This window comes from Meles meles, chromosome 13, assembly GCF_922984935.1.
Source record: "Meles meles chromosome 13, mMelMel3.1 paternal haplotype, whole genome shotgun sequence".
Taxonomy (NCBI): Eukaryota; Metazoa; Chordata; class Mammalia; order Carnivora; family Mustelidae; genus Meles; species Meles meles.
In genome coordinates this window covers 70040229-70068081 of record NC_060078.1, presented here as the reverse complement: position 1 = coordinate 70068081, position 27853 = coordinate 70040229, and the positions used below count along the sequence as shown (strand labels likewise).

The window sequence follows — 27853 nt, the reverse complement described above, 5'->3', positions numbered from 1 at the left end:
ATTTTTTAAAAAGTCACACAGGCAACCCTATGTCTGGACAGAATATATATATATATATATATACATATATATATATATATATATATATAGAGAGAGAGAGAGAGAGAAGGTATAGGGAGTATAAGCTGGTTGATTTTGAAAGGAAACTAGCGCACCTCATGTTGTGTTCAGTAATACAGATATAAATAGTGAGTCTTGATAAGTTCCAAATGAACCTGCCAAAGTCCACGTGGTGGCCTTTGTAAGGAAGTCCAAAAGATCATTGCTTTCTGCGGTCCTGAAGAGTATGGGCATGGACCAGCATTAGGGCCAAGGACTAGGTAAGAAGTTAGGACCCTTAGTGCTAATTCTGGCTCCGATTCTACATCTATAAATGCAAGGATGCAAGGAACTGCATTTATGTTAAGTCCTGTTTCTGAACAAATATAAGGTACCAGTGAGTTAATCAAAACACCTTCCTCCACATTATTATCAGATCTTTACCAATGTGACAGGGAAGTCTTCCTTGTGTTAAGGGACAGATCCAGAGGGGCAAAGTGATTTTGCACCAGGTCACACACCTGGAAATGGAAGAGCTGGGTTTCCAACGCAAGTCTGTCCTACACTGTTTCCAGCACCTGTGCTGATACTCTGCTACGTCCCCTACCTTTTGTACATCAGCCTTCAGACTACCACTGGGGTTTAAGAAGTGAGACAGGAGAGAAGTGTAAGCGATGAGATCCCCACCTCCGTCTTCCTGCAGTTGAGGTTAGACTGCCAGGCTTACCAGACACAGCAAGTCCTCTTTGGAAAACTTCATACATTGTCTTGGCATCTGAGTAGTAGTAAGATAGTGGCTCGTTGCTCTTCTGGCTAGCGCCCTTCCGTGCCCCACCCTAGGACACAAGACCAAGTTGAGGCCAAAACCGACTCTCTTCCACCCTTTTCAGACTATTATAGATTGAATTGAAGAGACCATACATCCTGAACATTGAGCTCTTTATTATTCAAACAATTTTTAAATCCCCAAATTGTAGTATCTCTACATTATAGAAACCCAGTGACTGTCACAGTTATGTTTTTTGGCAATCTCCCCAACCCCTATAGTCAGACACACATATACATGTAGAGAGAGGAGAAATAATAGTAGGGTTTTACGTTGTAAAGATCACACCCAATTTAAACATCTACCAAGCACATACTATGTGCCAACACAGTGCAGTGAATACTATAGACACAAAGTGAGTTAAGACCAAATCTTTGTCCATCAACATCTCATGAGTGAGAGACTTTGGAGTGGAGCTGAGGTGAAAAGGACAAACACGCAACTATTATATTGTGATGTACATGCTGTAATGAAGGCGTACATTCTGGGAGCTGGTCATGTTACCTGTTCTGTATTAAGTAGAAGGTGGCAAAGAAATAATACTTCATAGGGAATTAGAAGATAAGTAAGGGTTTACCAGAAAGTTATGGTTTGGTAGAGGGGAGGGAAAGAACAATTCTGAATGAAGGAACAGCCTGAATAAAGACACAGAGACGAAACGACACATTGCAGAGTCTGGTGGGTGGCCTCTCTCTATCCTGTAGAGAGCAGGGGATCAGAGGAAGAGGCAGTAGCTACAGATGTACCTAGACAAATCAGCTGGAACTATAGGATCAGACCCTGATGAGGATCCTGGGGCAGCAAGATGAGCTACAACATGGTCTAACCCTCACGCAAGCTAGTCTAGAGAGAACTAGGCATCACTGAAATAAACATTCAAAAATGTAAGTTACTGGGGCGCCTGGGTGGCTCAGTGGGTTAAAGTCTCTGCCTTTCGCTCAGGTCATGATCCCAGGGTCCTGGGATCGAGCCCTGCGTCGGGCTCTCTGCTTGGCAGGGAGCCTGCTTCCTCCTCTCTCTCTCTCTGCCTGCCTCTCTGCCTACTTGTGATCTCTATCTGTCAAATAAATAAATAAAATCTTAAAAAAAAAAGTAAGTTACTACTGAGATAAGGGCTAAAGAAGGACAGGGTAACATAGTACAGTGAGAGCTCTAACTTTGTCTAGAGCATCAGGGAAGATTTCCAGATGACACATTAAGTCAAGGACTCAACAATGGAGTTCCCTCTCTAGTAAAGGAAAATAGTGTCTTACTGTTTGTTTACGTAGATGGGCTGAGAAAGAAGGAAGAAGGAAAGATGATTCAGACTCAACGAGAAGAGATGCGTTCAACTGAGGTAGAGCAGGAGGGGAAATAGGAAAGGGTGTGTGTGTGTGTGTGTGTGTGTGTGTGTGTGTGTGACAGAGAGAGACAGAGAGAGACAGAGAGAGACAGAGAGAGAGAGAGAGAGAGAGAGAAGATATCCAATAAAGAGACTTGTTGAGCTTGAGTGCCACTGAGATAGTCTGGTACTGGGGAGAGATCAGAACTAGAAATTCAGATTTGGGTGTTGTAACATTTTATGTACAATTCCAAGTCATGAGAGAAGATGCATTTTTCTCAGCTGGGAGGAGTTCACAGGGATTGGCAGACTATAATCTAGGGCCAGATCTGCCTTGTCACCTGCTTTTACAAGTAAAGATTTATCATGTGCTCATTCATTTACACATTGTCTGCTGCTTTCAACAGCATGAAACATACTGTCTTAATGTTACAACAACCGAGTTGAGTAGTGGCAAGAGAGTTCACACGGCCTGCAAAGCCTGAACAATTCACTGTCTGGTCAGCACAGGTTTGCCAAACCCTGACTTACGGAATCGAGAAGGTGAGAATGAAACCCTAGATGAGGGAAGAAAAGAAGCTGAGTGACGAAGACCGTTTTGGAATGAGGAAGAAATCTCATTGAAAGATAGGATGAAAGGAGTTTTAAGAGAAGAATTCTCAAGTCAAGTAAGAAGAAGGCTGAAGGAGAAATCATTGAATTTCAAAGTTAGGTCATGAGTGACCCAGAGGAGTTTGGGGAGATGGTCAGAGTAAAGGTCAGATCTCAGTGGGCTGAAGTTCAGGAAAGGAAATCAACAGGTTACACTTAAAGAACTCTAGTGGGAAAAGGGAAGATTGAAAGGAGGTGGTATTGAAGGAGCAGGATCAACGCAAATGAAGAGGCCAACAAAAACCATGGAAACAGCCCCCCAAAAAAGTCTTGGTGGTGGAGAGTGGATACAACTTGGAGTAAGATTCCTGGATAGAGGAAAGAAGTTCTTGAAAAGATCAGGTGAGTCTTATAAAGGAACAGAAATGCTTTCTTCTCTGCAAAGGACTGAACATGAAAGATGATGAAAGAACATTCTAGAAGCTTTCCCTTTGCTTGGAGATGTAGGAAGCTGTATGATTTCCTGAAAGTCAGGGAATTGAGGGGAAAAATCCCACTTCAACTTCCACCAGTTTTAAGACTGGATATTAACTCAAAGCCAGAATTTAACTCAAGGAAATAACCTCTTTATCCTTCTCAGATATTGGGTATTTTAATGAAAATGTTCTCCTACACCCAAAGTACTGGCTCTATCATCTAGATCATAGTCAGCAAAATTTCTCTGTAAAGGGCTAGATAGGAAAAACTTCAGGCTCTGTGGAACATACATGAACTACTTTTCTTTTTTATTTTTTTAAACATATCTTTATAAAAATGTGAAAACCATTCTTAGCTGGCTAGTTGCTCATAAAAAGGTGGATTTTGCCCATGGGCTATAGTTTACCAACTCTGATCTTGATTATTGGCTTCATAAAACCTACCTGTGGTTTCATTTTTATTACAAAGCAAAGTACGCCAGTAACTGAAGTCCAAATTCGTAGATCTTCTGGTGATTGCTAACCTAAATGGCTTACTTTCGCACCCCAGATCCCTTCCTCTTCCCAAGTTATCCCAAGGTCTTGAATTATACTTCGTGCTTGAGCAAACTAAAAAGAAGATTGGCAAGTTACCTCAATTCCCACTGACTGGTTGTTCAGATCCACAAGAGGCAAGACTGGCTGAGGTCTACTGATCAGCCACAGGAAGATGGCGACTCCGAAGGTCAGAATGCAGACCAGTGCCGGGGTTGGAAGTGGGGAAAATAAGAAGTTAAAGATAAAAAGCATCTTTGTGGATAGCAGCAGGAAGTTCAAGCCTTTAAAAAAAAAAAAAAAGAGGAAAGAAAGTTAGAGGAAATGGCTGAAATTTTTACTCGATAGCTGTGTTTATAAAGGGACCCTCCCCCCCAGCCCCCAGACACAAACACAGACTTCTAACCCTCCAAGAAAACAGGGTGGGCCTTCTCTAGCAGGAGACTTTCTATTACTGATTATTTTAGCAATGCTGGAAATCATAGAATGCATTCTCCACTCCTGTGACTTGACTGTCCTCCCACAAGGACAAAGGAAGGATCAAAGGAAACAAGTTAATCGCTTGCTCAACAATTTTATGAAATGACTGGCCTTCTGGGGCACCTGGGTGGTTCTGTCATCAAGTGTCTGCCTTTGGCTGAGGACATGATCCCAGGATCCTGGGATGGAGTCCCGCGTCAGACTCCTTTCTCAGTGGGAAGCCTGCTTCTCCCTCTTCCACTCACCTTGCTTGTATTCTCTCTCTGTCTCTCTTTCTCTGTCAAATAAACAAATAAAATCTTACAAAAAGAGAGAGAGAGAGAAGAAATGACTGCCCTTTTATTTTTGGCCCATGGGGCCTAGAAGAAGCCCTTCTGGATCCGGACTAAGCTGGTAGTCAGATCCAGGCTAAACTAGGCATTCTAGAGATCCTCCCCTGCCCAGGCCAACTGAGCATCAGGAAGAACTATTCCACCTGAATTTCTCTAGTATAAAGCAGAAAAGGGAACATCTGTAGAGGTGACTCAACAGAGTTTAAAAATCAAGTATTCTGCATGAAGGACATTTCCTGCTGCCCAGATGTGCCTTGCTCATTGCTTTCTTTTTTTGAAGCACTGGGAGAGTCTCAGTGAGCAACATCCTGTCAGCTTGCTTTGTCCAATGTCATCTCCACCAGAGCAACCATTTTTACTGGAGGCAACATTGGCCAGGTTCACAGGAAGAGTGTTGGAGAATGGACCTGACCCATGGTAGCAAGTGAACATTGAAGGTTTAGGTCAGGAAGAGATCTCAAGGAACAGACACCACAAAGGTTTTCCCCAACCCAGGTTTTCTTATAGTTTCCAGCAAAGTTCAGGCTTCAAACTGCTCTGGTAGCAGGAACTAGTATCCGGGCAGGTCCTAGGAACTTCCTCTGGCAGAGGCCATCTCTTCCAACTCTTGCCCCAAACTGCTTTCAGACTGGGCTGTTTGCATGGATCATGGAATTTAAATCCAACCAAATGTCATGAAGTAGAATTTTAGAGATGAGAAAAATTGAAGCTCCCAGGGGTAATGCGACTTGTCCAAATTCACTCACCATTTCCCACTGCTGCTTCCCCCATTGAAAGCTACAAAAACCACAGCTCCTCTTTCCTCACGAGTCTAGCTACAGAGTTCAAGGAGACTGAACCTGTCTGGAACCTTATAGACAACAGCACAGGAAATTCAGAAGTTGTGTTTTTCGAAGTTCACCACAGTGCCTACAGAAAAATATCTCAGAGAGGAGGCCAAACGTTCCTACTTAAAACCAAGAGAGCAAAGCATGCATGATAAAGAGTTTGATCAGAGTAAGATCATAGCTGCCTGAGAACTTTGGGGCAACTGCCATCAGCCGGCATCTCAAACTTTCTCCATGAAGACAAAAACTTCCCTCTAACAAAGGCTAGTGGGGTTCTAGGAAATGTGTGTGGGAACTCGAACGGGACAGGCAGTCATCTTAGCATTCTTCTGCTACCTGAATTTGGAGCCGTCCCTTTCCATTTTATGGAGGAAAGATGAACTTCCACAGACTGGGATGACTGTCCCCCACTCCTCGGTTTCTTCCACATTGTGTTTAGGAGAAGAAAAAGAAGACACAACAAAAACAAAAGTGAGGCCCCATAAGGGCTAGGTTACCTCACAAGAGGAGCTTCTGTGACCACCTGCCAGGATTCTGAGCCGGGAATTTTGGAATCCAGCTTCACCTGGATTGGTATGGTGAAGTGGCATGTCCAGGAGACAGAATGTGTTCACGAGCCAGCCGCGTAGGACTTTGTTGTTCACCAGATGGGGAATAGGGCGGCCTCAGGGGAAATTGTGAAATTGAGAGTGGGTAGCAGGCATTCAAAGGAGGAGAAATCTGCTTGGTGCTGGCCACCCTATACACCCAGCCCTTTCCCCCAGCCTGGCAGTATCTTCTGATCTGGGAGTCTCTCCTCTGTCCTAATCACACCTTCAAATTAAGAGATTCTTCCATTCACTCCCCTTCTGGTCTGTGGGAACAAATTATCACACTAAGGGCTTTTGCTGTCTTCTTGCAGATTTATATTTTAATAAGGGACTTTGTGGGCACCTGGGTGGCTCAGTGGGTTAAAGCCTCTGCCTTCAGCTCCGGTCACATTCCCAGGGTCCTGGGACCGAGCCCCACATCATGCTCTCTGCTCAGCAGGGAGCCTGCTTCCTCTTCTCTCTTTCTGTCTGCCTGCCTCTCTGCCTGCCTCTCTGCCTACTTACGATCTCTATCTGTCAAATAAATAAATAAAATCCTAAAAAAAAAAAAATAAGGGACTTTGCAAACAATGTCTTCAAAAGAGGGTCTCAAGGTGAAACTGGTGTTTGAGGGGGTGGTAAGGAGGAGAGGGGTCGAGGAGCCCAGCAGGGAGCAGGAAGGGAGGGGAAGAGGGAGAGAGAGCCCATGACCAGACTAAAGGCAGCACCTGTTGTCACCTGCACTGATTGTTACCGCTCGGTAATGGGAGCCCAGGATCACCAGACCATCAGATTTTTTTTCTCCCTGGAAAACCTGTAACACTGAATTTTTGTGAAATCTCAGTTTCAACTATTGGCTCAGTTAGTAAGTCCGGTATGAGACAAAGAGAAAGACATCTGGCTTATTCTGGACCATGGTGTGTCAGTTCTCGTGCCCTCCCTTTTAGACCTGTTGCAGTATACTACCCACAAGAGTGATGAGAGGGTCTACTCTGTAACAGACAAGGGAGATACTTACAAATGTCAGGTGGGCAGTTTCAGGAGAACGAAATACCTTGCTTACACTGGCAAGGGATTTTATTAGCAGAAAACACTGAAGGATGTGTCTACTTGACAACTAAAATAGCTTACTCTGTTTGTAATGGCAAATTAAGTAATCAGTTCAAATACGATCATGTACAGAATTTCAGATGGTTCCTTTCTGCTTCCCCATGTTTTAAAAAATTGAGGTGAAATCCACAGAAGATAGAATTAACCATTTTTAAAATGTACAATTCCGTAGCATTTAGTACGTTCATGATGTTTACAACCATTGCCTCTAGTTAGGTCCCAAACAGTTTCATCCCCGAAAGGAAACCAAGTGCCCATTAAGTACTTACTCGCTCCTCCCTGCAGCGCCTGGCAACCATTAGCTTTGTTTCTATTTGAATAATTTCTGACAAATTCTTAATATTTCATATACATGGAATCATGCAATATTTGACTTTCTGTGTCTGACTTTTCTCACTAAGCATAACATTTTCAAGGTTTATCCATGTTACAGCACATGTCAGTGCTTCATTTCTTAGGGCTGAGTAAACATTCCACTGTGTGGAAAGACATTTTACTGATTTGTTCATCGCCTGATAGATATCGGGGGTGTTTTCCCCTTTTGGCTATGGTGACCAGTGCAATGAACATTTGTATGCAGATTTTGTTCTGAATACCTATCTTCAGTTCTTTAAGGTCAATAGGTAGGCATGGAATTACTGGGTCACATGGTAATTTTACATTTAACCTTTTGAAGAACCACCAAACTGTTTTCCACAGCGGTTGTACCTTTTTACATTCCCAAGAACAACACAGAGGATTCTGGTTTCTTTGTACCCCACACTAAAACCTGCTATATTCTGGGGTTTTGGGGCAATAGCTATCCTAGTAGGTATGAAATGGCACCTCACTGTGGTTTTGATTTGTATTTCCCTAATGACTAATGATGTCAAGCATCTTTTCATGGGCTTGTTGATCATTTGCAATTCTTCTGTGAAGAAAGGTCTGTTAGAGCCCTTTGCTCATGTTTAAATTGGGAGGTTTGTCTTTTTGCTGTTGAGTTGTAAGAGCTCTTTATATATTCTGCATACTAGTCCCTTATCAGATACATAATCTGCAAATATTTTCTCCCATTCTATAGTGATCTTTTTACTATCTTGATAGGCTTTTTAACACATACATATATTTTGAACCTTCTGATGCAAGTGTCAGAAAGGATTTGCAACCATGCATCATGTCACTCTCTCACTGTTCAGATGGGAGAAGCTGAGGGCCCAAGAGATGGTACAACCTTTGGGCTCCACCACTACTGGATTAGGAAGCTCTGGTTAGCACTCTAAACTCTAGACTCTATTAACACTTCTGGATGCACTCAGGTAAATGAGAAGAAAAGCCACCGTCTCTTTTGTCACGTGTCTTATGAACCTCAGCTACAGTTCTGGTTTGGGCATTTCACAGAGCTTCCAGCAAGCAGTTGATGTGGTGGTGTTTCCTCCTCCCACAGTGTTGTCATTTGGGAAAGAATGGGGGAGGGGAAAGTGCAATGGTGGTAAAGCTGTGTTACACTGTACACGGGAGCTCCTGTTTCAGGTCATCTAAGGATGGTTGTGCAGGCCACACTGCACATTACGATGGCCCCAGGTGGAAAACCTCCTCTGCTTTTTAATATGATGATAGAGACATGCCATAGCCCCATACACCAGGATGTCCCTTTTGTCCCAGTCCTTCCCCTGGAAGGATGCAGTCAGTCCTCTCCTAGCTCCCAACACATTTAATTCCCAAGGTAGCTGAAGGATACCTTCTGCCTTAACTCCTGCTTGCCAGCTCCCAGGACCAGCCTCAGTGTCTAGGTTTGGATCACTCCATATTCAGCTCTGATTTCTGCTTTTCTGAGGATTTGGGTCACCAATTCTTCATGAAGTCTCATTTTCTTTGAATGAAGTCCTTACATGGGCCCTTCTACTACTCTAGTTTTTGGTCAAGTATGTTTATTGCTCTGAAGCTTTCAGGCTATCCCATTAGCCTGCAAACAATGCTTGTCTTGGAGTCCCTTGGAAAGATTTTCTTTCTCCTGCATGTATTCAGCTCTCTAACCGTAAGTCAGTTCCCTTAGAGCCTCTGTGTTTGCTCTTCCCTCTGTCTGAAACTCTGTTTCCCAGATCTGAAATGGTTGTGTGTTACAGGCTGGGCCTCAACTGAAATGTCGCTTCTTCAGAGACTCTCTCTGATCACCCTATTTGATACGGTCCTTTCCACTCCAATCACTATCACGGAATCTTGTTTTCTCTTCTCCACGACACTGTTCGCTATCTGAAATACACCAGCTCCCTTACCGTCTGTTGCTTCTACTGAACTGATGTTTTAATCAGAACAGGGATTTTGTTTTGTTCACCTGTGTCTCCAAAGCCTACACCATGCCTGGCACATAGTTTGGTTTCAATCAACAGTTGTTGAAAAAAAAAATTACCAGTTTTCTGGTTCAGAATTGTCTGTCTTAAATACTCTTTCTGTTAATCCCTTAGTTATTCCCTTAGTAAATCTCCCATTCCTAAGCTCCCAAACCTTATATCATCCAAAGTCACTCTGGCCAATCTTGAGATGGGCACTCCCAAATCAATATTTACCACAACACTGGGTTAGGGAAGGAAGAGGGTGAAAAGGATGTATTTCTAACACATATCAAGGACTACTCAGGAGAAGTAAAATCCTCTGAGCTTGAAAGAAAATACAGGATGAATCTTATCGAATGAAGCCATCTACAATAGTGAGCAGGAAATCCAGCCCAGAAATAAATAATTATGGTTACCCTAGGCTTCTGGAATTCAAAGAACAATAAGGCAAATTATCTTCATTTTTAGGCCTGAAGAATTCATTATTTTCTGTGCAAAAATGAGATACAAATTTCAATTATGAGCTTTTGGGGGAAAAAATCTACCTTCTAGTTATCCTAATTTGGATTTAATTGGTTTCTCTGTTCTCTTGCATGTATTGGCTCAGTCTGTGGTGACAGAGAGCTCATTAAAAGAGAGACCAGAGTCCCCAGGTTCCGATACTCAGCTGGCTAACACATTCTTCTGTACCGAATGACTTGCTTTCTCTTAGAGACTAGGTTCCAAGGTTTCACAACTCATAATGACTCCAAAGGGGCCTGTGTGCGATTTAGAAGGCTGTATATGAAAGTCTGGCCTTCTTCGTTGGGTCTTAAGTCACCAACCCAGCCCCCTAAATTCCTGCCGCCCTCAACTTAGGAAGCCTCCATCTCAGATCTTAACCACATCATCAATATTTCTAGACAAATTCCAAAGTAATGGCAAAAGATCAAAAGCACATTACAAACTGGCAGCCCTATGAAAATAGCCTTTTCCTTAATGAATGCAACAAACATGAAACAGATAGACATTCCATTGTAAGACCCTTCAATTTCCTCAAACCCTGGGACTAATGGCTTTTCACTTTTTCTTGCACCAGTTTACTCTTCTGCATCAAATGTAGCTTTCTTCTATTAAGAAATAAAAGATAACAGGGGCGCCTGGGTGGCTCAGTGGGTTGAAGCCTCTGCCTTCGGCTCAGACCATAATCCCAGGGTCCTGGGATCGAGCCCCACATCGGGCTCTCTGCTCCGCGGGGAGCCTGCTTCCTCCTCTCTCTCTGTCTGCCTCTCTGCCTAGTTGTGATTTCTCTCTGTCAAATAAATAAAATATTAAAAAAAAGAAATAAAAGATAACAAATTTGAAATGATGATCCATTTCACAAAACTTTAACAGAGAAAACCTGGATATGGAAAAGCATTGACTCCTAAAAAAGGCAAGTCTTAACTTCTCGTGCCATTTAAAATGATGCAGCCACTCTGGAAAACAGTATGGAAGTTTCTTAAAAAGTTGAAAATAGAGCAACCCTGCAACCCAGCAGTTGCACTACTGGGTATTTACCCTAAAGATACAAACGTAGTGATCCGAAGGGGCACGTGTACCCGAATGTTTATAGCAGCAATGTCTACAATAGCGAAACTATGGAAAGTACCTAGATGTTCATCAACAGATGAATGGGTAAGGAAGGTGTGGTATATATATATACAATGGAATACTATGCAGCCATCAAAAAAACAAAACCTTGCTATTTGCAGTGACGTGGTTGGAACTAGAGGGTATTATGCTGAGTGAAATAAGTCAATCAGAGAAAGACAATTATCATATGATCTCTCTGATATGAGTAATTTGAGAGGCAGGGCAGGGGTGGGGGAAAGGGAGGGAAAAAATGAAACAAGATGGGACCAGGGAGGGAGACAAAACATAAGAGACTCTTAATCTCAGGAAATAAACTGAGGGTTGGTGAGGGTTCAAGGGGGAGGGATAGGGTGGCTGGGTGATGGACACTGGGGAGAGTATGTGCTATGGTGAACACTGTAAATTGTGTAAGACTGATGATTCACAGACTTGTACCCTTGAAGCAAATAATACATTATGTGTTAATAAAAAATAAATAAAATAAAATAAAATGATGCAAAGTTCAAAAGGGTCAGCATTTAGTTCTATCCAAAATAAAATATGTTGTCATATGTTCAATTTTTAAAAAAAACAGCTGAGAGGGAAATCCTAAAACCCCTTTAAGGAAAGAAGAAGCAATTAGAAGCCATGAAATAATCCAGTAAGGTGACCAGTTAACAAATCAGTAGCCAAAAAGTCAATAGCTTTCCTTGATTTCATGCAAATAACTAATTCAAAAATAATGGGGAAAATGTTGTTCACAGTAGCATATTAATAAATGTGTAGACTCGTTTTAAAAAGTTCAGATCTGAGGGACATAATAAGTTTTGAAAATTGCAAATCATCCTCCAAATAGTCAAGGGGACCCCATATTCCTAAAGGTATCCAAGCATTTAATGCAACTTTAATAAAGACCAAAGGGAATGATTTGGGAATTAAAAAGTTAATTCTAAGGTTCACCCAGAAAAACAAAGCTCATTATAAAGAGTCAGAAAATTTTTTTAAAATAATAGGAATTGTGGGTAGGGGGACAGAGTTAAACATTACCAAATTTGCTTCTATAGAGCTAGAGAAGTTTTCTATTAGTCATGAATAGACAAAACTATGTAACAAAATAAACCCGAAACTCCCAGTGGATATATTATCATATACTAAATTGCATTTCCAATAAGGACAGATTTTTTTTTTCACTTAAATAAAAGTATCAAGACAACTGGCTAGCCATTCAGAGAGAAGACATAAAGCGGATTACTACTGTCTTATTCCTACAATAAAAATAAGTTCGGGATGGATCAAAGACTTAAATATAAAACAATGACAACCCTAAGAGTATTTGGGGAAATTTTTTTATAATCCTGACGTAAGGAAGACTCAAGGCAGGCACAAAACCTAGGACCGATAAAGGGAAACCCTGGCAAGTTTGAGCCATAAAATTTAAAAAAAATATTTGCCCTGCAGGAAAAATAACAGAGACAAAGATAGACTGGGGCAAGTATCAAATACTTTGCCTGTCTAAAGAGCTCATTTCCTCAATAAGGAAAACTCCGAAGTCAATGAAAACCAAAACACAACACAATAAAAAAAAAAAAAAAGCAAAGGTCGTGACTAGAACATTCACAGCGAAAACAGATTGTGGTCGAGACGCTCTTGGTGGTGACAGAAGGACAAGAGGGGACAGAGGGAAGCTACACCCCTCCCCGCATTTCTTTCTTGAGTGCCTTTCAAGGGCTGCCTCTGGCATGTAGGCGACCCTTGGAGCCCCACAGCAGGATTTCGGCCTGTGTCAAAGTCCCACTCACTCATCTTTGCGAGTAGTTTTAAAAGTTGCAAATTTAAAGGAAAGGTCTTTTCCCCACCCATGAGATTGGCAATGAGGAAATCGTGTAAAATGCACTCTTAATCAGGGAAATGTAAATTTGGTGCAGCCCCTTAGAGATGCGCCCGTTGCCTTCTACCACAATTTAAAATGTGTGCCCTTTGGCCTAATGACCTTCAAGTAACTTATCCTGTAGAAAAACATCAGTTCAGGGGTGCCTGGGTGGCTCAGTCAGTTAAGCAGCTGCCTTCACCTTAGGTCATGATCCCAGGGTCCTGGGATCCAGCCCCGCATTGGGCTCTCTGCTCAGTGGAGAGAGCCTGCGTCTCTCTCTCCCTCTGCCTGCCACCCTGCCTCCTTGTGCTCTCTCTCTCTCTCTCTCTGTCAAATAAATAAATAAATATATATATACATCTTAAAAAACAAAATCAAAACAAACAAACAAAAAAATCAGTGACTATTTTAGTATTCACTAAAATACATCACAAATGGCTGTGTAAGGTACTGGTTCGGGGTGGGGCTCTGAGTCAGCGTACTTGGGTTCATACCCTGTGTGATCAGCTTCTTTGTGACCTGGGTTAGATAAACTCTATGTGGTTTCTTGTTTGCAGACTAACAATGGTAATATCTTCCTCAGGACTAAATGAGTTAATGTGCCTGTAAAGTACTTAGAAGAGTGCCTGGTGTATAGGCCCAGACATTTGGTCTTATGTTCATCGTCATTACCTCTGTAGGATTGCTTATAATGCCAGAGACCAGAAAAGCCTCCCTTGGTAGACTAGCCATATAAATTATAGCATGTCTACACAGTGGCACTCTTGGCAGGCGATAAGAATAAAGCAGATCTGCTTTATTCTTATCAGTGTGTACTGATGCAAAAAGAGCTCTGTAATAAATTGCCGAATAGAAAGAAAACAAAGAAAACCACTTGGACAAATGTGTATGTTTTTGTGTTTCTGGAAGTATATTCCTCATAGGAAAAGACAGATGGAAGAGGAGAAATCATTAATGGATTTTCCAGAAAGTTTCGAGTATTCTATCATTCACCCCAAGATATTTAAGGACTTGACTGTATATTGGCATCGTTCCAGGTGCTGGGACTCTCCCAGTGAAAACCTTCCCCTTGGGGGTTTGTATTTTATTGGCGAGTTTGATAACAAGTCTGAACAATTATGAGCTTATATAGTATATGGAAGTTTAAAAAAATAGAATCAGGAAAGAGGATTGTGGATAGCAGGGGGTAAGATTTCAAGTAGGTCTCACTGAGAAGATAACTTAAGAGTATACACGGTTTAGTCTGAAATATGCGTGCTTTAAAAAAAAATGAACATAAAAACCAACAACTCCAAATCACCCCACCTCTGACCGAGGCAGCTGACTTAGAAAGTTTCGTCACCTTGGTTGGCGGCATTTCGTGTGAATGCACCCAAGAACACAGCCTCAGCCCCGTTTCTGCAAGTGCAGCCTTCCCACCACCAAAGCCACACTCAACACATATGGCCTTCTCGAGTGCTCACATTTTGTGCAATGTTCTCAGCCACAGAGCAAGCTGGTTTGGACAGCAGCTCTGGCGGTTGGTTTTCATTCATTTCTTTAGCAGTTAAAGAGCTAGAGCAAAGGTAAATATTGGGTCACCGGGCCTCAAAGGTCATCTTTCGACACTTACCGCAAGGAGTCAAGAAGAGAGGCTCTCATAAGAGGGCACCCTACATACTCAGGCAGGCCACTGCCTGTATTAGCCTTCTCCAGCAAAGCAGTGCCAAACTATTGGGCACAGCACCATCTCTGTCCATCTGGGCCTGGCACCCAGGCCACTCTGAGGTATACACACTAGGCAATGTCCCCATGCAGATGAGAAAGGACCCCCTTATCTCCACAGGATCGTGCCGGACAGGGCAGGGAGATGGCATTACCGAAGGAGAGCTCTTAAAACGCAGAGGGTAACTGAGCAGTCATTTCCGTTTCACCATGGAAAGATTCCATGAGTGCTTGAATAAAACAAGAAAATGTTCTCAAGATCACACATCTTGCTCTCCCCAGCCGGGATGCTGGGCTACACCCAACAACTCCAATATGCAAGGCAGCTGGCAGGGAGACGGGAAAGAGCTAGGCTTGAAACAGGATTGGAAACTGCGGGCTTGAAACTGGCCCGCAGGCAAGCATACCATAAACCATGAGGTCTTCAGTGCATACGCATCAGTAAGATCTTTGCTGCTGAACCCCACAGGGAAAGCTCCAGGAACCAGAGCTCAGGAGGGTTGTACAAATCAGAGCAGGATCAGTTCTATCCTTGGGTTTGGGAAGCTTCCTGTGACTCGGTGGACAAACTGACCATGGGGGTTCCCAGGCAGAGGCTGCCTTAGCCTTCAAATTCTACCGCACCCAACATGGTGCCTGAGGTACAGTGGGAAATCCGCTGGGTGCCAGTGAGTCACTTTCCCTGTTCGTTCACCAGTGGCGCAAGCTCAGAGAAGGGAAGTGGAGAGAGATATCTGTTGAAGGAAATAGGTTGCGGATTTCAGTCTCATGGTGACATGATATGTTCCTATCCTTGGGGGGGAGGGGCAGAGGTGGCTGACCCCTCCTCAGAAATGCCACGGCCAGAAGCTTCATGCCCTGGCATGGGCAGCACTATACAGCTTGAGCTAAATGAGCTCAAGGGCCACTGATTCTGCAAGCATTAGCATATACTACGTACCAGCCGGTGTGTTCAGCAGGGGGAAAGCACGCTCAGACTTCATAGTCTACTAAGAGCTAAAGCCAAGTCCCCAGCTAGTACACAAATGCACCATGTCATATACCCCAGACTTGGGAGCAGCTGGTGGACTGGAGAAGTATGTGTGACAAGAGATATATTGACTCTCTGTATTTTATTTATAAATTTACATATTTTAATAAGGCAAACAAAGGTCTTAGACCAACTGTGTGCCCAGCATTCTGCCATGTACAGAGGGACAAACACTTAGAAGATATACCTCTTGTTCCCTGGGGACTTATGGGTCTGTTGAACACTGAGGACAATTCTAGAAGGATTCAGCAAGTGCGACTAGCTAATAAATCTGAAAGAGGGAGAGCCTAGTGGCGACTGGAGTAGATGAAGCGGGCTGTATGGGACACTAGACTCTCAAGGTTGTGTGGGTTTTGATCCTGGCTTTATTGCCAACAGTCTCATTACCAAGGTCAGTCGAGGAGGATGACCCCACCAATTAAGCCAATGGCTGTTAAGTCCCCAAATCTGATTCTAACCAGAGTCTCTGTCACCAAACCATCTTTTTCAACTGTTGCCTGCAACTCTCCATCCTTTTTTTTTTTTTTTTTAAATGGAGAGACAAGTTACCACATTAGGCCAGACAAATGTAAGTGGAAGATGGGGGGGAGGGGAACCACCAGATGTGGAGGGAGAGGTAGAGTATGGCTCAAGGCACTAACATGAGACAATCGTCCTATTTGGGAAAGGGAACAGTGAAGGGCTGTTTCTGATGGAGGTAGAAAATCCATCTCTGGTTGAAAGGGGAGGAAAAGCCTCCAAGAAGGCCGAGGGAGACAGTACCCGGGGCTGGTGGAGACACTCTTTGATGGAAGTCATTTCAGCTCACCAACACCAGCAAGGCTTGTGGTGCCAGGCCTTGCAGTCGAGCTGAGTGGTATTTTAGAAAAAACCCTCATTACATCAAATACCGAAAGCTTCTTAACTTAGTCAGTGAAGATAGCATAGGAGAGCTGAGCCACCCATAGCCTGGTGGCTGGCAGTGACAAATCCCACCAGATCTCAGATCGACACAGTCCTCCTGGATCTACCACGGGGCTTCCAGAAAACCACGGCCCAGCAGCCCTACTCTAAGGAAAACTTTGCCTCAGGAAGCACTCCCAAAGGCTTCCCGAGCTTATTGCTGACCGAGTGGATGATGGGACAAGTGGAGTCAGGAGAATCAGTCCCAGAAGTCCACTGGACTTGATAAGAGAGCTTGTCAAGAGATAGTGTGGACAAAGTGCTAGGCCCCTGTCACCCAGGCAGGCTAAAAGCCCTGATGTGCAATGTTGTGACAGAGGCCTTCCTGCTCGGGCTCCTGCAGAGTCAGCCCTCCTGCTACCTGGTCTGCCAGTGGTCAGGGTCACTGGAGTCAAAGTGCAAACGATTAGCTTTATTGCCAGTGGTCTCATTTCCAGCAGCCAACTTTCAAGGCCATTGCCTGTTCGGGCGCTGGAACAATGTTCCACCACTCATGTGGCCCAGGGGATAGTTACATAATGTCACTGAGCGCCCGTTTCCCTCAACTGCACACAAGAAGAGACAGGTGACCTACTTAAAAGGGATGCTGTACACTCTCCCCTCGTGCACTGCTGGGTACACGGGACATCCTCGGGAAGACTGGCTCCCTCTCCCCCTACTTTCCCCAGTGTCTGACTCCTTGTCAAGTATCAGATGTTCCATCCTGAGGCTTCCTGACAGAGAAGTGATGATCATGACCTTCATTCTATAACTGCCCTCCAACTTACAAGCAAAGGTCTTAACAACTTTTCATTTCTATTTAAACAGAGGATGTCTTGCTGGAGAGGGCACCGCGTAGCCCTGAATTCTGACCCAGCTCTCTCCTCCAACCCTAGCCCACCCCTGTATCCTGTCCTGCAGGAACTCACAAACTCGCACCTCATAGGGCAGACTGACCCATGGAGACCCAGAGATCGGCTACAAGCTCCCCCAAAGAGGGATGAAACCATGACCTGGCCGCAGCCGTACCAGGCTGCTTGACCTTCCAAACTCCAAAACTCATGTATTTGTTCGAAAGACATGGATTAAGAGCCTAAGACATGTCAGGCCCTAGGTTTCCAGGGGAAGAGTGAGTGAGAGAGTCCTCTTTTGACTCAGATGCCTGGCCGGTAGCCTAGGGGAGAGAAAGCCCTGCAAGCATTTATAGCAGAGTGTGACAAGAACAATGCTGGCCGACTCGGGGCTGCTGGGGACAGGCCATCATGCCTGAGAATCACCTCGGGTTGCACACCCAGTGAGGGTCAGTGCACCTGCTGGCCAACAATAGGAGACCGGTGGGAGTACAATCCTCATTCCTGGTTTCTCACCAGCTGCGGGATCCTAGCCCAAGATCACCTGCCTAGAGGTAGGATGATTTTGCCCCTCCCCCTGCCCCCAGGCGCAATTCATATAACATCATTTAAAGTGAACAATTCAGTGGCATTTAGTACATTCACACTGTTGTGCAACCACCACTTCTGTCACCCCCGAAGGAAAGCCTGTGCCCATGAAGCACTCACTCCGCATTCCTTGCCCGACCCCGGCACCACCCCTCTGCTTGCTTTCTCTAAGGATTTGAAGTGGGAGGCTTCTTAAAAGAGAGGTTTCTCCCAGTTTCTAGTTCTTTGGTCAAGGCACTAAGCCAGACTCACCTGGAATTTTTTTCTTTTCTTTTTTAAGATTTATTTATTTATTTGTATGTGTGTGTTAGAGAGAGAGAGAGAGAGAGAACATAAGCAGACTGGACGCAGGGCTCCATCCCACAACCTTGAGATCATGACCTGAGCTGAAACAAGAGCGGGGCCAGGCGACCGAGCCACCCAGGCACCTCTAGACTCATCTGGAACGGAGACAAATTTGCCTCCGTCACCACAGGAGCCAGAGTTCAAATTCCAGCTTCAACCTTTTCAGAGCGTGTCTCGTTTCTTTACAGCTAAGCCCAGTTTCCCCATCTGTGAAACAACGAAACTATTTTGCAGGACTATTTAGAAGATTCAAAGATAAACTCCACCCCCCCCCCCCAAAAAAAAGTCCTAGCACTGCCCCACAGAAAATAGTGAATGAACGGAAGCGGTCATATTTGCAGCTCTAGAAAAATGTCCCCACCTGAAAGTACTAATACATAGCTGAACTCAGTATCTTCCCAGGTCCCCACATAGGAAAATGTTCGTATAAATGATATTTTCTAGGAAATCTGAAAAAAGACTAACTCCGCACAGGAGTGGATGCAGCCTGGTTTCCAGTAGCACACGGACTACACCTTGGATCTCTGTTTGACCTTGAAAAGGTCCTTCGCTTCTCCAAGCCTCCTCAGTTGTAACATGATGAAACCATCCACGTCATAAGCTTGTCTTAAGGAAATGTTAAGAGCAGCTCTTTGGAGCTGGTGCTGACCATGGCTCCATCTTCCGTCTTTTCTTTCCTTCTCAGACCCCAAGCCTCCCTATAGAATCTGCGGCCCCCACTGTGTTTAGTACTTAAGCATTCGATGATACCCTGGTGTTCTAGTCAGGGCTTTTGCCCTTGAAGAGTTAGAATATAGCCTGGGAGAGAAGACTACTTTAGGTCAGGACCTAGAGAAATACCTGGCTGAAACATTTTGTTTGGACTGGAGAGAGAGAGAGCGCGTGCGCGCGCGCGCGTGTGTGTGTGTGTGTGTGTGTTTAAATTAAGTGGGAATGTGTTTACCTGGGGGTACACCTACCTTGCATTTTGCTAGAACCCCACCTTGCACCTTATTACATATCATCTATTTAACTCTTTAATCTGCCTGTTTTATAAGTATTTGTGGCCTTCGTTTTTTGTTCTCTTCATTGTGCCAAGCACACAAGTGATGCCTACAAGAATTTTTACCCTGCCTCTTCCAAGACTATTCTGTGTTCATCTCAAATACTTATCAATTGGAGGGGACCCCGACAGAGTTACTCTCATGCTGGAATAGAAAGGGAGGGGGTCAAGTGAAACCAATTATTCCATTAAATTTTTTTTTTTACTAAATCAATCTTTTTTAAAATTAAATGTTACTACTTTTAAGACTCTGATGCTGATGGAAAATACCAGTCACCTACATGTTAGAGCTCCAGATTCAATCTTCCTTTTCAAACCACTCAGCTGATTAATACCCACGCAAGGTAATAAGCCCCAACCAGGGAGCTCCTTCCTCCAGCTCACTCTTTGAGGGTCCTTGAAGTCCACCTGAGATTCAACTTGAGGCTCTACCCATGAAACAGAGCTAAGTTCATCCAGAAACCATCTATCCTCCTCATTCATTACCTCTCTCCATAGAAGGAGCCAATGTGCACAGTGAAAATTGAAGAGGTCTCTCGTGTAGTCCTCCTCCCCCAACAGAGGCAGGAGAAGGAAAGAAAATCTAATCCACCACCCCCCCACATTCCTCCTTCCCTTCATGCCTCCTGGTAAGAAAGGTTTAAAGGTGTCCCTTAGAGATCTGAGAGAAAGAGAGAAAGGGAGAGAGCGCTGACACGTGCCAGGGACCCGGCAGGCTCTGGATAAGCTGAAGCTGTGGGAGGGGGTGAGGGTGCCCCTTCAGCCTCTGCCCCATGCTCACCAGACCCATTGCTAAATACCTTCCCACCCAGGACGCTCCCCTTACCCTGCAAAGGGGGTGCATTTCTCAGAGCTTCCTCCGAATGGGGTTTCCTGGCTCCGGGTTCTTCCTGGCACAGAATCCCTGGCCCTCTTCCCTCAGCTCCGGTTCCTCCAGGGACCGGCTGGCTTCAGAGCATCTCGGCAGGCAGGTGGCCACGGCTCCGAGTGTCCCGCACGGTGCCCTGCCTGAGCTATCCCTAGTCAGGCCATGGCCGGGCTTTCTAACGTGCTCAGGGACCTCACTTCCTGGTTTTTCTCTCACAACTGAAAGTGGAAGCTGTTCTGGCCAGGAGGAGAACAGCCGCCCAAGCTGCCCTGGCTCCTTTTCAAAGCCTTAACCCATAGCCATAAGGCTGAAACAAGAGCCTGCCAGCAGCCCACAATCACCTTTTGCTCTGGGGTCTGACTACCTTGAAACCAAGACAGAGCAAGCAAACAAACTGCAGGGACTGGAGGAGCCCCAAGCAGACAGCCTGTGCCGGGAAGGGGACACGGCTCCCCTCCCCCCCCACCCGCGGACTCCCAGGGCAGGGAGCTCAGCCCTGACATCCCTCCCGATGCTGGGGAACCTGGCATGGGGTCGCCCTCCTCCAACCCCTGCGCCTCCCAACCCCCACCTGCCTCAGTCCCAAGGCACTTTCAATAAAGTCAACAAAACAAGCAAGTCAGGAACCACGGGAAGGGACAGAGAGGCTGTGTTCTTTCCCTCTGACCCATCGGCTCATCCCTCTCATACCTCAACATATAAACCACAAATCTAGTCTGCTGCCTCCCTCACCTCCCCAAATTAAAAACTGGGGCCTTCTGAAAGGAAGGCAACAAGCACGTACACCACGCCCTGTCTGACTGATCCCGCATCTTGCAGCTTCTGGAAAACCCACTGTACCCGCGTGAGCCTGTAACAAAAAAAGGCAAATCGCTTCTTAGTGTTATTATGAAAACTGTTCTGAATGTGTAGACCCCATGGAAGGGTCCTGGAGATTGGTCTACAGGAGATCAGGACCTGCAGGAGTCTTGCCAGACTCGCCTAAGGCTGGGACCACAGAAGGGCATGAGAGCTTCTTAAATTGGGAGGCAGAAATCATGAGTTCTCTTGCTCCCACCTGCCCCCCACAACCAACACCCCAGAATGAAGCAACACTTTCTCTAGCCTTAGTCGCTTCAAAAAGGCTTATGTTAAGTTCAGCATGGTCCTGGCCCTTTAGCAGAGCTAGGTTAGGACTCATTCTCTCTACAGGGAGGAGGTCCTAAACACCTCCAAACTAGGAAAAAAAAAAAAAAAGCCAGAGTGAGCTATATTGCAATCTCAGAGATGGCAGCTGATCCCTTGGCCTCACCGGAGCCCACTTTAGACATGAAAGAGAGACCAAGTATGGGAAGAGGTGGTTAGCCATCCTGCCAATCTATCTCCTGGGTCATCTCACAGCTGGAGGGACCTTGGCTTTGCTTAGTTTCAGGAGCTCATTCCTTTAAGGAGCAGCTCCCTCCAGCCAAGAGCAAAATAGGTGTCAAGTTTCAGCTGTTCTAATACCCTGAGTGCTGACTTCTTTTACCAGCTAAATGAAGAGCTTGGAGTGAGAGGAGCTTTTCCCTTTTTTCCCTATCTTCCTTCAGGATTGGATGCCCAAGTTCCGAAGTGCCTCAGTCATTTAAAAAGTCCAGCTGGAGTTGCATTCCTATGCTATCCTAGGTGCACATAAGTGACACTCCCAAGATTTCAGGAAATAATGGAAGATTTTGGAAACACACGAGAATTCTGCATTAGGCGGCGGCAGCCTAGAAGAACAGACTAATCGGGACTCTAATTCCAGACACACCACCTCCTAGGTAGGTGGCCCAGGGCATGCTGTTGAACAGCCCCAAAGCCCTTTATTCACCTGTGATAAAGGAACAAGACCACCTGCCTCACAGAAGGTGGCAGGTGGATGAGGAAAGGCAGATCACACAGTCACACACCTAGTACAGACTCCAGCACCCAAGACAGTGTCCACTAAGGGTTCTCTTCTCCTAGTCCCTTCCAAACGGGGTTTGCTGCCATCAGCAGCTGGCAGATAGCCCTTGTAACCATCCCAACAGACAAAGTGTTGAATCAAAGATGGAGACAGGCAGCTTGGTTCTGTCTCTAACCCTTAGTTAAGGCTTTTAACTCTGTGTCAGTTTCCATTTAGTGAAATTAACAACTTTCTCTCCCAGATCTACGCCCTGCCAGCTTTCACACAGCCTTGCGGTCTCCAACCCCTTTCCAACTGGTTTCTCCTTTGCCTCCACGCAGGTCAGCTGAGGTTCCTACTTAACCAAGTGTAATCTCACATTGGAAAAGAGCCCTGAGACCGAGAAGAGACCTGCACCTCCCCTTCCCACCCCCCGTCCTTAACTGTCCCAGAAATGTATAAACTTTAGAGTAGGGAGCGTTACTGCAGCTTACCTTGTAAGAATACGCTCACTTGCTGCGTCTAGAAAATGCCACCTCACGGCTGGCTGCCCCGGTTCATTCAGATGCCTCTGCCCCTTCTACAGCTCCTGCAACAAAGCCACATCTGAAACCAATTCGTCCCATCCCAAGAGCAACCCACAAGCTTCCCTGGAACCTTTGAACCTGTTGCGATAGAGGTTCAAAGGTAGAAGTTACCTGTTCAAACACATTGGAGTAACCTCCAACAGCGACAAGCATAGAATTTGGTAAAAGGTTAAAACCGAGATCATTATGTAAGGGTTGAGGAGGAAGAAGAAGACAAAAGACAGCCCTCTGCTCCAAAAGCTGATGTTTAACAAGCAAAATCTTTATAAAGGCCATGAGTTGAGGTTGAGAAGAACATGGGAAGGCACTTTGATTGGCTCAAACTATAACTTTAAGAATCAGATAAGCAGAGGTCTGCATTTCAAGACCAGACTCCTTCTAGAAGGGGCCAGTGGCCCCTGCATAATTAGAACATTTCCAAGACAATGAAATAGGGTGAATCATTCCAACATCTAGACTGAGGGACAAGCCTACCTGGGCTGTATTTAGAATGTAGAATCTCGGGGAGAATTCACCTCCCACAGTTTGGCAAGGCCCTTGAAGAAGCACATTGCTATTATATCACGGTTCAACCTCTGCTCTCTCTTTCCATTTTTTAAAAAAGATATTATTATTATTATTATTTTTTATTTTAGAGAGAGAAAGTGAGTGGGAGAAGGAGCTGAGGAAGGGGGAAAGAATCTCAAGCTGATTCCATGCTGAGCGCAGATTCGAATGTGGGGTTCCAGCTCATGACCCCGAGATCATGACCTGAGCCGCAACCGAGAGTCATCGCTTAACCGACTGAGCCATCCAGGTGCCCCTTGCTCTTTGCATGCTGAGGTCACTAGTCACCATTTCTGGTTCTAAAATCTTCAAGACTGCAGGGCACCACTACTCAACAGAAAGGAAAAGAAAGAGACTCATAGACTGTGTTGAGTTTCTGTGTTATAGGTGAGGGCACCAAGGCCCTTCAGGTGAAGGAAATCACCCAGAATTATACAACTAGTTCATTGCGAAAGCAACACCTGATCCTGGCCCTGGACAGTCACCGCAGTGCCTTTGCCTGGCTAGGATTCTGCTTCGTTGACACGTCTTCATTTAACCACCAGCAAACTTCAGACACTTGACCGCTTTCTGGATCCTGGGCTGGAAGAAATAAGTGGTCATGCTGCACTGGGTTTCTCTGTGTTCAGTCAGTTAACCAATGACATCAAAGTCAGAAGCCAATACCTCGTCTTGCGGACTCCTGTGTGAAGGAGGGGCTGCCGCAGTAGTTGTTGGTCGACCAGATTCTCATCCGGGTCTGAGGTGCATTAACCCTTTAAAGTCATTTCATGGCACACAGCCCTAGTCCGGCCTCAGCACCTGAATAAAGAGGGCTTTGTGAGTGGACCTACAGTTCCATGAGCACCGGGGACACCAGTTGGATTCATCTGGCTGGACCCCAGCCATCTGTGTTCATTAGCAACCTACTAAAGCCAGACCTGCTAGAGGAAGACGCTCCAAACCAGGGGTTTGCAGACTTTAGTGAACAGCATGGGCCCCTGGAGAGGTTATCACAACACCGATTTATGGGCTAAGCCAGAGCTTAGGATTCCCTATGCCTGGGTGAGGGCCTGAGAATCTGCATTTCTAACAATTCCAGGTGACAGACACATTGCTGGTCTGGGAAACCCACTAGGAGCAACGCTGTACCAAGCCACCTCTTGGCCTCCCGCGAGCCCCACTACTGGAACGCCATAAGGGACTGTGTTTGGGGGGGTAGCCCCACAGTGCATTTATACAGCTTCTCCCAGTTTAGAAAACGTTTCCACTCTTATCTAAAAAACCTGTGAGTTATAAGTGGGACAGCACCTTCAGCACCCAAACCTTGGGTATCTGTTGGGGCCCGAGATAAGAACGTCTTTTGGCCCTCCCAGTAAACCTGCCAGATGGTTATGATTTGTGGTATGGGGAACACTTCCTTAGGAAGGATTTTAGCCGGTTTTGACTGATAATTCAAGTCTCTAGAAGTCGGGCAATGTGACGGAAGGAGAAAGAACAGAGCCCTAGGGCTACAGGTGGAGTCTACTCATGTTAATGTATTAATGGTGGCTCGGAGAGAATGGAGGTGAGGCGCCCCATTCTAGAAGGGCTGTATGGCAGGACAGACATCGTGATGGCATGTGGACACAAATAAGTCTTCCGGGGGATTGACCTTTAGCTTCCCACATGGCAGAGCTGACTTTGAAGTTTACCCTTCTACTGAGATGTGAAAAGGAAGGGGCAAAGTTCCTTAAACTCTGAACAAGTGTGCCTTAATTGGCTATTCCAATTATCAGGATCCCATACCCACCCTTCCCTTGGTTATCTGACGTTTCGAAAGGCTTATGGCACTCAAAGTACACCTTTCCAGGCAGCAAGCTACGGTTCTCCTGGCAGCTCCTTCCTGAAGGCCTTCAAGGGGGTCAGGAATGTTACTGAGCATGTCCCACAGGACGGCGCTGCTCTCAGAGCTTCGTCTGCAATATCTCATTTAATCTCACCACGCAGAAGTTATTATTCCGCAGAAGAAAATCTAAGAGAGGTCAATTCACTTGCCCAAGGCATGGGGCTTATAGCTGGCAGTCTCAGAGTCAGATTTTGAGTTGAAGGACCTTTGAGCCCAGTGTTTACGTGTGTATCTGGGAGTACAATCCATTCTATGAACCCCTTGCCAGCATATATATATATATAAAATATATATAATATATATTTATATTTATAAATATTATAATATTTATAATTTTTATATATAATACATATTTTATATATAATATGTATCTTATATATTATATATTATATACATTATAATCATAAGTCATAATTATAATATATTATAATTATAAATAATATATTATAAAATATTAAAATTAAAAATCAAAATTATAAATATTATATATTATATATTTTATATTTATAAATATTATAATATATATTTTTATATTTTTATTTTTATATATAAATTATATATAATTTATATATAATATATATTATAATATTTATAATTTATCATTATAATATTATAAATATGAATATATATATCTACACACATTCATGTATATATGCATTTATCTTGGGATCTTTCACTGGCCTCTCAAAGAAAATGAAGAATTACTGTCTTAGAGGAAGCAGGACACAATGCCAGCCATAAGCATCTGATGCCAAGGGTGGAATGACAGCTACTTTCCCTCCTCAGAAGGGCTTTCCATCTGCCTGGATATCCTTCCTGCCGCTGAGATCATTTCCCACACGGAGCCTCACTTCATTCACCTAGAAGGGGCCACCGCACCCTAGATCCAGCTGTGACCCTCAGGGGGGTTTGCTCAGTGGTCTGCTGTGCCGTGAGTGCCCATGGCTCCGTGCTGGGTCCCGCTGTCCATCCTGCCCTTTGGGAATTCACAACAAGCATTCGGGAAGCTGGCCCCCAGCTCCAGGCTAGAGCAGCTCACATTTCCTTAGCTTGGGTCGTGGACAGCCACAGCTTGGGCATCCAGGCTCTTGAGGCCACTTGGTCATTCTTTGTGGGAGGAAGTGTTACTCAAGTACGAGCACTTGGTGGACAAGAAAAGTGTTTGCACAGACTTGCAATACGAAGTTTTCCATCTCCCCAGATATGCCACCTTCCTCCTGCCCCCCCTCCCCCACTGCATATACACACAGCAATTGCCTAGTAGCCTTAGATCAGAGCTTTCTGACTGGTAAGCCACAGCACACGGTTGGGCCACGACGTACTGACCCTCAGCCCTCGCCGTGGCTGGGTCACAGGCTTGTGACCAGCCTCACTCCGGGCAGTGGTGGGTCATAGAAATACACGTGCTCTCAGATTCATGATGTCAGCAAGGTTGGAACACAGAGACACAGGCGACTTGCTTCTTGGTCAGCAAGTGCTTTCCGAGAGCATTTAAGAATCAGATGGAAAGTGGAAAGATCCCTGAGAGAGGTGTCGGCTCCAAATTCCCAGAGCCCTCAACAACCCCATAAAGATCATCGGTATTTCCCAGCAGGTTAGAAAGGGCGTTCAGAGAGAAGCTTGGGATCTGTGCTGCCCGCTTCTCTCACCAGGAGCCACGTACGGCTCCTGAGCGCTGGAAGGGGGGCCAGTCCACAGTTGGATGTGTACAACACACACACCAAAGTCTGGAGACTTAGAAGAAAACAGCATCACGCCTCCGTTTTTTTAACATGCTGATTACATGGTGAAGTGATAAAATCCAGGATATGCTAGATAAGTAATTCTCCTTGCTCCTTTTCCTCTTATAACGAAGTCTGCTGAGAATTTTTAAGTTACGTGTTTGACTTGCATTGTACCTTTCTCGGGCAACACGGATTTAGACCAAAGGTCCTTGGCCTTAATGCCTTTAGAATAGAAACACATGTGGTGTCTCCCAGTGGCAGCCACGAACACGTCACGGCGGCTCCGGAGGAACTTGAAGACAGCAAGGTCTTTCACCTGAACCTCTCATTTCTGCAGCCGCCATTCGACCGAGGTCATGACCTTGACTGAGGCAACAGTCCCGTATTACAAAACCTGCTGTTGTTCCCTGGTTCCACGTCAGGCACCAACCACCCTGTGTGTCCTGTGTGCCTCTGTTACTCCACCTAATCCTCACAGGAGCTCATCAGGGTATTTAGAAATAAGGAAACCTGTGGCTTAGATACTCCCTGACGAGTCCAAGTCAGCTTAAATCTCCTTCCAGACCGGTGGTCCCAGCCGTCTCGCTGCACGACCTCCTCCAGGACGGAGAGTCAGGAACTGCAGTCCTCACTGCGCAGGAATCGACGCCATGGGGGCGTCAGTTCCTCGGGGTGGGGGGCAGGCCAACACCTCCTCCCTCACCGAGCCTTTAAGGACATGGTCCTCTGCTCTCCAGCCTTGGCTGCCCGGGCTCACAGCACGAGAGCATAGCCCTGAGTGCCTGGCTAGAGAGTTATTTGGGAACTTTTCACACGAGGAATGGAGCGGAAATACCAGGAAGTGGGAGGGGTTCTGGTCTCTCCTGACAAGAAGCTGAAGAGGGTGGAGGAGGCAGAAGGGACATCCTGCCTGGCTTTAGATAGCTACCCGCCTGAGAGGAGCCGCTCCGATGACGAGCCTAGTGCCACACAGGCCCCTGATCGGATGGAGAAGCAGATCATGCTTATGGGTTCAAAG

The 27853-nt window shown here is 45.3% G+C and overlaps 1 protein-coding gene across 3 annotated transcripts in view; it reads right to left on the bottom strand.

The window, feature by feature from the left end:
• ACSL5 (acyl-CoA synthetase long chain family member 5) overlaps positions 1-22761 on the bottom strand; it is a 45201-nt gene extending 22440 nt beyond the window's left edge. The window contains exons 1-3 of one of the 3 annotated variants that reach the window (XM_046026866.1): positions 22606-22761; positions 3887-4071; positions 767-875 (exon numbers count right to left, since the gene is read on the bottom strand). In XM_046026866.1, the coding sequence (XP_045882822.1) occupies positions 767-875; positions 3887-4042 (265 nt within the window). In that variant the 5' untranslated portion in view covers positions 4043-4071; positions 22606-22761. Of the gene's footprint in view, positions 1-766; positions 876-3886; positions 4072-5923; positions 6064-20184; positions 20398-22605 lie in introns of those variants that run through there. The other 2 variants (XM_046026868.1, XM_046026869.1) reach the window with 2 other exon arrangements.
• Positions 22762-27853: the final 5092 nt, after the last annotated feature.